The sequence below is a fragment of the Propithecus coquereli genome, unplaced genomic scaffold (genome assembly GCF_000956105.1).
Source record: "Propithecus coquereli isolate 6110/MARCELLA unplaced genomic scaffold, Pcoq_1.0 Scaffold34, whole genome shotgun sequence".
Classification (NCBI taxonomy): Eukaryota; Metazoa; Chordata; class Mammalia; order Primates; family Indriidae; genus Propithecus; species Propithecus coquereli.
In genome coordinates this window covers 2,580,897-2,592,114 of record NW_012149063.1, presented here as the reverse complement: position 1 = coordinate 2,592,114, position 11,218 = coordinate 2,580,897, and the positions used below count along the sequence as shown (strand labels likewise).

Genomic DNA, 11,218 nt, shown 5'->3' with positions numbered 1-11,218 from the left:
GGGTAGAGTGCAGTGGCATCGTCAACCTCAACTTCCTAGGCTCAAATGATCTGCCTTTCTCAGCCTCCCGAGTAGCTGAGACTATAGGGGCACTCCATCACACCCAGCTAATTTTTAAATTTTTTGTAGAGATGGAATGGGCTGGGGGTGTCTTGCTATGTTGTCCAGGCTGGTCTCAAACTCCTGGCCTCAAGTGCTCCTCCCATCTTGGCCTTCCAAAGTGCTAGGATTACAAGTGTGAGCCACCACACCCGGCCTATTTGGAGTAGTTTTTAGACTTAATTCACACCTGCCCTTACTCAGTTAGATCATCCAAATTACTATTTCTGTTATTTGACTCAGAATGATATGTCTGTTGTTTTCCCAGATCAAGCCACCTGAGAAGGTGAAGAGAATATTTCAAAGAATATTTGAAAGGCTAAGAAAACAATTTGAAAAGCAGATATAAAATTTTTAGCTGTGGCAGCCTTGTGTGCAGTGTACAGTGAGCTTCCTGAGTTCATTACTTTGAGGGTGGCTTTTGGAAGTATAAACTGGTTTGCATTGCAGACACGTATGGTTTTGGAATTAGATCTGGATTTAAATCCTACTTTAGCCATTTAGCTGTTAAATAATCTTGGGAAAATTGTCTAACCTTTGAAGCCTTGGTTTCCTCTTCTGTAAAACTGGAAGAGTAATACTTACCTCTTAGAGCTATTGGTTGCTAAGTTGGCTTGTTTACAAAGTAAGCATTCAATGAGTAATACTTACTTATTATTGGGGAGAAAGAACTCCATAGTTACTTAGTTGTAGGAGTCCTGTTTTTTGCTGCCATCAGTTTGAGAGTGGATGAGACAGTAGCAGTGAAATTGGGAGGGTTGGTGCAGGCAGATGTGGACGTATACAGAGGTAACCAGTAGTGGTGTCTCCAGCGAGTTGCAAATCCATTACTTTATTTCTTTTTTTAAAAATTTATTTCTTAGAAAAAAAAAAAGAACTCTGTCATCCAGGCTGGACTGCAGTGGCACAATCATAGCTCACTGCAGGCTGAAACTCTTGGGCTCAAACAATCCTCCTGCCTCAGCCTCCTGAATAGCTGGGACTACAGGAGTGAACCACCACGCTCGGCTAATTTTTTCTATTTTTAGTAGAGACAGGGTCTCGCTCTTGCTCAGGCTGGTCTCGAACTCCTGAGCTCAAACAATCAACCCGTCTTGGCCTCCCAGAGAGCTAGGATTACAGGCGTAAGCCACCGCGCCCAGCCCCCAGACTTGGTATTAATATTAATAGAAAAGTTTTCTCAAAGTTATGGAAGTTAATAATGAGGGATCTCATGAAATTTGAATGGTGTTCTCAAATATACAAAGGGTTATCTAGAACGTTAAACTCTCTGAAATTGGCTCTGCAGATCATGGGCACTCTGGAGAAATGAATGTATTTCAGAGTTAAAACGCCAAAACTAGAGGAATTTAGAGATTTATTTAGCAGATATTTATTGGCACCTGCAATGTCCTAGGTCTTGTCTAGATTCTGGGGGTATAGCAGCAAACAAACCAAACCAAAATACCTATCCTCATTCTACTGGGAAAAAAATCTTCTATTTCAAACTCATTTTCTGTTTCAAAGTGCTGATATTATAGTTAAGGAAGCTGAGGCCCAGCTGAAGAAAATGAGATGCCCAAGTGCTCATTTTAGGTAGTGTCAGAGCCATTTTTTCCCTTCTCTGTTGCATATATATGGTACTTGTCCTTTGGTTTCTATTAGGTCTATCACATGCCAACTGAGTTTGATGTCTCTCTGGCTGGTCACTTATTAAAGAAAAGAAATATTTTGATTCAGACACTATTTAGTCTTCTGTTATTTTATAGTAAGTTTTATTTGTGTTTACAGGTTATAAATTAAGCTTGGACACATATATCTGAGCTATATGGCTCTTTTCTGTATTTGCTTATAGATCAAAGAAAAAAATATAATAAACTAGATTATGTTGGTAGAAGGCTTAATATTGGGGAGTAGTAATTTAGAGAAAGACAGATTTGCTTTAAAATGCTCATGTTAAGTGATGGGTCTGTTTAGGATGGAGAAGACTATAAAGTAATTAGGTTAATTTAAGAAAAGAAAAAACTAACCACTAGAACTGATACACTCAGATGAATATCCTACAGTATCATCCTAGGAAAATACATACTTATCTGAAAATATTTTGAAAATATCTATTTGGGACAATTTTTTTTTTTTTTTTGAGACAGAATCTCACTCTGTTGCCTCGGGTAGAGTGCAGTGGCATCGTCAACCTCAACTTCCTAGGCTCAAATGATCTGCCTTTCTCAGCCTCCCGAGTAGCTGAGACTATAGGGGCACTCCATCACACCCAGCTAATTTTTAAATTTTTTGTAGAGATGGAATGGGCTGGGGGTGTCTTGCTATGTTGTCCAGGCTGGTCTCAAACTCCTGGCCTCAAGTGCTCCTCCCATCTTGGCCTTCCAAAGTGCTAGGATTACAAGTGTGAGCCACCACACCCGGCCTATTTGGAGTAGTTTTTAGACTTAATTCACACCTGCCCTTACTCAGTTAGATCATCCAAATTACTATTTCTGTTATTTGACTCAGAATGATATGTCTGTTGTTTTCCCAGATCAAGCCACCTGAGAAGGTGAAGAGAATATTTCAAAGAATATTTGAAAGGCTAAGAAAACAATTTGAAAAGCAGATATAAAATTTTTAGCTGTGGCAGCCTTGTGTGCAGTGTACAGTGAGCTTCCTGAGTTCATTACTTTGAGGGTGGCTTTTGGAAGTATAAACTGGTTTGCATTGCAGACACGTATGGTTTTGGAATTAGATCTGGATTTAAATCCTACTTTAGCCATTTAGCTGTTAAATAATCTTGGGAAAACTGTCTAACCTTTGAAGCCTTGGTTTCCTCTTCTGTAAAACTGGAAGAGTAATACTTACCTCTTAGAGCTATTGGTTGCTAAGTTGGCTTGTTTACAAAGTAAGCATTCAATGAGTAATACTTACTTATTATTGGGGAGAAAGAACTCCATAGTTACTTAGTTGTAGGAGTCCTGTTTTTTGCTGCCATCAGTTTGAGAGTGGATGAGACAGTAGCAGTGAAATTGGGAGGGTTGGTGCAGGCAGATGTGGACGTATACAGAGGTAACCAGTAGTGGTGTCTCCAGCGAGTTGCAAATCCATTACTCTATTCTTTTTTTAAAAATTTATTTCTTAGAAAAAAAAAAAGAACTCTGTCACCCAGGCTGGAGTGCAGTGGCACAATCATAGCTCACTGCAGGCTGAAACTCCTGGGCTCAAACAATCCTCCTGCCTCAGCCTCCTGAATAGCTGGGACTACAGGAGTGAACCACCACGCCCGGCTAATTTTTTCTATTTTTAGTAGAGACAGGGTCTCGCTCTTGCTCAGGCTGGTTTCGAACTCCTGAGCTCAAGCAATCCTCCCGCCTTGGCCTCCCAGACTGCTAGGATTACAGGTGTGAGCCACCACGCCCGGCCCATACATTTCTAATTGCAATTCATCCCTGTGCATTTTTTCCTCCAGTTAGCAATCCATGTGAAGGTCACAATGGGGGCTGTGAACAGATCTGTGTCCTCAGCCACAGAACAGATAATGATGGTTTGGGTTACCGTTGCAAGTGTACATTTGGCTTCCAACTGGATACGGATGGGCGCCACTGCGTTGGTAAGAAATGTTTTGGACTTTTTTTGACAGGCAGCACAGGTGTGTTTGTTTCCTTCCTTTACCCGGACTAACTGCTGCTCTTGGACCGGGCCAGCTCCCTGTCTGACATCTTTACAGCAAATAAGCTTTCTGCAGCCCATGGGTGTCTTCTTGGTAGGCACCACTTCCTTTATTTTCAGAGCTGTGTTTGAAGATGTAAATTTCTGTGCTTTAGGACTTTCCTTTAATTCCACATAGAGGATTTTCTTGACTCCCTTTCCCCTTTGTTTCCCGAAACCGTTTCCCCTATTAACTATGATCTCGAAATTTCATATGATTGAATTTTGAGCTCTTTTCTATACTATGTATACCTTTTCCACTTTCTATGTTAGCCTTAACTTTGAAGGAAAGGGTTGTACTTCTCATTGTTTCTGATTTCTCCTAGACCACCACTCATGCCCCTTTGAGCCAGGTAATCACATCTTAATCCCAACTGGTTTTTGTGCTATATTCCGAAGTAAACTCCTGAGCATTTGAGTGGCTGAATTCCTCATCTAGTTTTTCACTTTTCAGTTCAAACTTTCTTTATGTCTGTCTGCCTCTGTGCTCCTGATTTCATTCTTCCCTTGAAGTTTCCTTTCTTCCTCTTTGGTTGCCTACACATCTATTCATACTCAGGCTATTGCCTGGACTCCAGCTGATGATGAAATGCACTCCTACAATATTTGTTTCTCTAATTTTCACTTCTACAACTCTCATTTTTATGCCTTTGACAAATTTTTCCTTCCCAGATGTTACTGTTTCTGGCTCAGTATTATTCTAACTTATTCTAACTCAGACAGATTTTTTTACTACATTAGGTAATCCTAGATTCAGAAAAATCATGTTTATTTTTAAAAAACCATGTACTTATAACTATCATATCAAGAGTACGCAGTCCAATAATTTTGCTTTTAAATATTTTCTGCCATTTTTACCTTTGTCTTGGGCATCCGTCCTCTATCTTTTTGATTTGCTGACATGCAGTCACGTCTCCTTCTTTGATTTTAAACATCACTCCTTACCTGTTTCCTTCATTCCTCCCCTCCCTTCCCTTCTTTCACTCCTATATTTCTTTCTATTTCTGATTGCTGTTAATTCTTCTCTCTTCCTGCTCTTGATATCTAAAAACCTGCAGTAGCATTCTTGGCGTAGATCTTTACACAAAAGTTAATCTAAGTTGAGAATTTTGATGAAATTACAGTGGAGTTCAGTTAATACTATTTTAGCAATGAAGCACATGAACATCATTTTTTTCTATAAATAAATGTGAGAGATAAATTTGTAGGAAGAAGATTCTAATACTTGTATCACCTTCATAGTTACTTTTTTCCTCCCCTCCGTTACGTCCAACTATGTTTTCCACACATTTATTTTTTTTTTATGTTTCAGGATTATATTTCACAATCATAAAGTTTGCTTTATGGATGTCTAAGTGATTTCTCTGGAATTTCGGGGTAGGACAGGAACCGTGCCGTGGCTGACTGTGCTGTGTCCCTCTTCCTACAGCTATTCGGAGCTTCCTGATCTTTTCATCCCAATCGGCTGTTCGTGGGATCCCATTCACCTTGTCTACCCAGGAAGATGTCATGGTTCCAGTCACCGGGAGTCCTTCTTTCTTTGTTGGGATTGATTTTGATGCCCGGAATAGCACTATCTTTTTTTCAGATATGTCAAAACACATGATTTTTAAACAGAAGATTGATGGCACAGGTGAGTGTGTGTGTGTGAGAGAGAGAGAGAGAGCGCTTGTTTTGCCTGTTTTCAATAATAATACTAATAATTTCCTCAGTAAAACTTTATATCCACTTCTTAAGCAGTCTTTACTAAACTTCCTAAATACTTTTAGATTGGGAAAAGAAACCTATTGCTCTTTTTAAATGAATTAAGTTAAGACAAACTTTTCTTCATCTTCTAAATAAGTTGTAAATCAGGATTATTTTAACAATGACAAATACTAACATAAAAGGAATGTCAAGTGTATGGAAGCCATTAATAGATGAATTGACTAGAAGCTGTTCTGCACACTCAAGCAGCCAGATTGATTCCATGGAATGACCTCTCCTTCGAGATGCTGGACTACCTAAATGCCAGTGCTGGGCTTGGAATAATAATAAAATTGGTAGGCAGTATAACATAGCAACCAAGAGGGCTGGCTTAGGAGCTAGACTGCCTGGTTTTCAATACTGGCTTCCCACATTTCCTAGCTGTGTAACCTTGGGCAAGTTATCTAATTTCTTTATGCCTCAATTTCCTAATCTGTAAAATAGGAATAATAATCCAGGTAATATTAATACATAGCTCATAAGCTCGTTGAGGGAATTTTAGGCTAATACATGTAAAGCACCTAGAATAATGGCTGGAAAATAGTAACTATTCAGTAAATATTAGCTATCATTATAACTGCTATCAATAAAAAACCATATTTCCCCTCTTCCCTCTCCCTCCACACAGACCTGCTCTCGGGATATAATTGCTTACTACTGTCTTAGTTGTTTCTTCTATTGTTTGTCTCCATGTTTCTAAATGTTTTGTTTATACTATTTCTTAAGTTATCATTTTAGATGTTTACTTCCTTGTTACAGATGAGCATTTTGCTCTCTTATGTTCCTTCCCCTCCCCCAACTCCTCCTTCCCTCTTCCTATTCTCCCTAAAAAGCTAGATTGTAGTTTTTGGTTAACTTAATACTAGGTGTTTATATTGTTAATATAATATAAATGTAAGTATTGGTCACTGCTTAGCCAAGTAGTATTCTATATGACATTTCTTGACAATTTTTGATGTTTTTCTGGAGTTAACAATTGCCCCATATTCATTTAGTTACTTTTCTATATAAATAGATATGATATATTTTCCCCAAATGCTTCAACAAATCTATGAAATGCCTACCTAAAGGCAGCAGACGACTTATAATTTTTTTTCCCTTCCGGAGATCCCTGTCGCCTGTTCCATTTGGGACTCGTTTCTCTCTGGACTCGGTGCACAGCTCTTGTCTTCTGACTTCCCTTTGCCGCTTTCCTGTACTGCATCTCCTGCTTGTGGCAGGCCATTTATTTCTCTTTTTAGATTTATTTCTTCATTTGCCGAAACACATTATATAGTACTAATAGCTTCCTAAGAAGGATAAGTAGGGTGGTATATATTTTGAGTCTTTGAATGTCTAAAGTGTTTGGTTTTGTTCTCCATCTTGACTGTTTGGCTGGGTATAAAGTTTTAGGTTGCAGATAAATTTACCTCAGAAATTTGAAGACATTGCTCCAGTGACTTCTAGCATCCAGTGTTGAGCATCTAGTGCCATTCTGAGTACCATTTGTATGTGTATGAGCTTTTTTTGGTTGCTGTTTTTGCTGTTTTGTTTTCATTCTTCTCTAGATGCTTTTAGGATCTTTTTGTTATCCCTTTAATCTTGAGATTTATGTCCTATTCTGGGAAATTTTCATGCTTCTGTTTTTTCCTATTCTCTTAATTCTTAATAGTTAGATGTTAGATTAATCATCTATTTTTTCTTATCTTTTCTAAATAAAAATTTTTAAAAATTAATGACAACTCATGGTATCCTCTAGTTTTAATCTTTACCATTTTGTTCTACTTTCTGTGAGATTATTTTGCACTTTAGTTTTCAGGATTTCTATTCAATTTTTAATTCAATTTACATTATTTTCAATTTTGAAGAGCTTCTTTTTGTTCTCTAATTATTCCTTTTTCATAATAACCTGTTCTTATTTCATAAATTCAATATCTTATTTCTCTGAAGATATTAATTACATTAAAAAAAAGCTTTCTCTGTGTCTGTTTTCTTTCAATTCCTTTTTCCTTTTGGTTTGTTTTCAGCTTTCTCTTTTGTAATGGAAGCTTTCTCCAAATGTTTGGACCCTTGTTTGGTTCTAAGGGTGAGGCTATAAAAACCTGACCGGAAGGTCTATACGGTGGGTGGGCCTCTTTAGCTGCGGCGTTTGAGGTAGTCGGCAGCTTTGTTGTTGGAGAGCTGCACAGTGTCAGTGAGTCATTTCTGGAGATGATCGGTTTCTGTTTAGTAGATGCCTCCATTCTCCTTCTTCGGGTAGGGGGCAAGAAGTGGGGAGCTGGCTGTCTGTGTTCTGGGAGTGGGGCCGAGGAAAAGGAGCTGAGGGCTCTTCTGTTCAGCATTCATGCAATCCCCTTCTATGCAGCCCTGTGTCCATCTCAGTTCTCAGTTGTGTATTGTGCCCTGAGCCCACAGCCTTTCTGCTTCAGTTCCTCCAGAGAAGATCATCTCTGGTCCCTTAGAGGAGATAGACAGAGGGAAGTGACATGATGCTCAGAATCTAGGAGTGATCTGGGGGTTTGCCCTTTATTCTGACTTTTAACTAAGCCCTGCCTTTCTCAGAACCAGCTGCCTCTGGGTGTGACCGTGCTGAGGCTGCTACGTGTGTGGGTGTGTGTCTCCCCTCTGCTGGTGCTTTGTTTGTAGCTTTCTCCCCCCTTTAGAGAGTTACCACTCCTCCAATCCCTTACTCCTTTGTGGAAATTGCTCATCCGCTGTTCTTTTACTGTCAATGTGAGTAGAGCTTGGGAGGAAGAGGAGATAAACACATGTGATGGGTCAATATGCTATTGAACCGGAATTTATCTTTTTTGAGGAGTAGAATTGGGTCCACGGAGCTTGGAGAAGTCCAGTCAAGCTTAGTTCTCAGCAGTATTAGGTTTCTCAACTGCACGCAGGCTAAGTCTCCTGTAGATGCTGCACAGGTCAGCTTCGTTCTGTTCTGTGGATGGCAATTCTCATCATCTTCTTGATCAATTTCAAGTCCACATGCTAAGCAAGTTACCTTTTAAAATATTCTTATAGTCAATGGTTAAACTCGCCATGCTGTGGTGAGGGAGGCATTACATTGTTCCGTTTCTCGAGTGGGTACACAATATATATAGAAAATGAGTTGTCAGGAATGAAATTAAAGACAAAATTACGAACAAAGCCATCGGGGGAACACTGTCCATCAATCATCCCTTCTCTTCTCCAACTTCTCTTCTTGCACTGACTCTTCCCTATCATCAGGTATGTTCAAGTCTCTCCCATCCTAAAAAAAATGCAACCCTCCCTCCACTCATGTTCCCCTCTAGTGACAACCTCTCTTTCCCTCATTTAATGGAACAAGCTCCTTGAAAGATTGATCTGCATTTGATCCTGTCCCCTCTCCCGTGCTTCTTGCTGATTCCTCACCTCTTTGCAATTCCCTGACCACCTCAGACACCTCTCCTTTCCCAGTCACCTCCAGTCTCTTTGTTGCTGAGCTAAATAACGCTTTTCAGGCCTTGTCTTTGGCACTTTGGTCATCTTCTACTCAGAAATACCTTCTTCCATGACAACTCATTCCTGGATTTCCTTCTGTTTCTTGACCATTTTTTCTAGTGCTCCTTGGAGGTTTTTTCTCCTTCTCCTGTCCTATACATAACTGTCACTCTGGTGTTCAACATTGGTCCTCTCCTCCTTCTGCATGTCTGCGTGAACACCTCCATCCCATTTCTTGCACGCCTTGGGGGAAAAGCGTGACCACTCACCCCTTCCTTGGTGCCCCTGTCACCTGGTGGTCACTGTGAACTACTCTCTCTGCTTTAGCTTCTGTCATTGACTCATTAACCTCCAGCCATGCTTCCAGAACACGTGCAGTTCTCAGTCTGTCTCCCTCTCCACCTCTCACACCTCCACTCTGCCATGTGCGCCGCGGGGAGTCTGTGCTGTCGCACCATCCTATGCAGCCTCCATCTGAGCACCCGTCACTCTTTCACTTTTGTCACTTGGCCTAATCGCCTCCTCCTCTCTCACCATCTCATTATAAATTACCTTGAGGGCAGTGTCCTCACTTCCTCCCAGATGCTTTACTTTTCTTTGACTCAGTTCCCTCATCTGTAAAATAGGGACAATAATAATGCCTACTTGATTGAGTGTCTGTGAGGATGGATGAATCCATGTAAAGTACTTGGTTCAGTTTCTGGCTCATAGTAAGTGCTCATTTAATATAAGCTATACTTATTAATACTATTAGAAATATTATGTTTTCTAAATATCTAGTAGGTTGTATAGTGCATAGAGGACTTTCTTTTCACAATTTTTTTCCCCCTTTCCTTTTCTTTTTTTGTCTGTGCTGGTTTTACTTTAATTCACAGCTAAGGTAGGAAGGGCTGAGCGAAGACAACTAAAGAGATGATGAGCCACTGTATGGCTTTTTTTTTTCCAACAAAAGTTTATTCTTAAATGTACAATAGGCTCCAAGACAATACTTCATTTTAGCTATAGGTGGCAAAAGATGTCATGGCAGGGAATATAGATGTTTAAATAGGAATCCAGGGCCACCTCGGGTACAAGGAACAGCTTACTTTCTGCCAGATTTCTTAATTCCAGTTGTGGCGAGGAGGCCCTTCCCCATGGCCTTGGCTTTTAGCTCCTTGAGTTTCTCCTGCTCCTCTTTTTGTTTCTGCTTATCTTCCAAAGGCTCTTTTCACAATTTTCTGAATAAATGAATGGAAAAAGAACTAGAATTTTTTTTTTCCTACTGTAAGAGAGGTGTCATTGTTTATTTTGATTCAGATTTTCTTTTAGTGAAAAAAAGAAAAAAAGAGGGGGAAAAGGCATAAAAATTTCAAAAAGAGGAGAGTGATCTTTTTCTCCTGTACCCAGTTCTGATTTCCTTTCTGGTATCTTTGCTGGTCTTTTCCAAACTTGGCAACTTTGTGGCTGTGAAAGACTGTTGATGAGAGGGTTGGGCAGTGATACCTCAGGGTTACCCTGCGGTCGTACCTGGCAGTGTCAGCTTATCAGAGCCGCCTCCGGGTGGTAGTAGGTGAACTCAGGTATCTCCTCTTCAGATGTTCGGCAATGAGAAATCTTTTTCTGGAAAGTTGAACAAGGGAGTAAATCTGGGCCATACCACTGCTGGTCCTAGTTATCAGTATTATATCTATTCTTCGAAATCCAAAGTTTGGGGAATGGATACATTCTAGGTTTATCTCATGCTGTTGCTCAGCAGTTTACAATTTTTAAAAAAGATTTCCATGTGTTACTGAAATATGCTCTTAACTCTGCTACAAACTTTAAATATACAGTAGTAGGAAAATGTATGTCATATAAAATATGCTAGTTGAAACCATGTCCATATTTTAACTTATAGGAAGAGAAACTCTGGCAGCTAACAGGGTAGAAAATGTTGAAAGCTTGGCCTTTGATTGGATTTCAAGGAATCTCTATTGGACAGACTCTCATTTCAAGAGTGTCAGTGTCATGAAGCTGGGGGATAAATGGAGACGCACAATAGTTCGGTATTTAAATAACCCACGATCAGTCGTCGTTCATCCCCTTGCTGGGTAAGTGTGTTCGTGTTTTCCTGAGAACTTGAAATGTTTTTGTCTTTTACAGTCACTGAAAAGTGATGCTGTAAGGATTTGGCAAGTTCGGTATATATAAGATTGAACTGTATAATTTGAAATCACCTTAAAATTTTATCCCTTTATGATAAACTTCAGTAATCACTTTATCTTTTTCCAAAAAA

At 39.7% G+C, this 11,218-nt stretch overlaps 1 protein-coding gene across 1 annotated transcript in view; it reads left to right on the top strand.

Moving 5' to 3' along the window:
* The window catches only part of LRP2 (low density lipoprotein receptor-related protein 2), a 201,514-nt gene that overhangs the window by 78,680 nt on the left and 111,616 nt on the right, over nucleotides 1-11,218 (top strand). Inside the window, exons 15-17 of the mRNA XM_012650705.1 lie at nucleotides 3,536-3,676; nucleotides 5,204-5,407; nucleotides 10,841-11,033. Of these exons, the coding sequence (XP_012506159.1) occupies nucleotides 3,536-3,676; nucleotides 5,204-5,407; nucleotides 10,841-11,033 (538 nt within the window). The remainder of the gene's footprint in view (nucleotides 1-3,535; nucleotides 3,677-5,203; nucleotides 5,408-10,840; nucleotides 11,034-11,218) is intronic.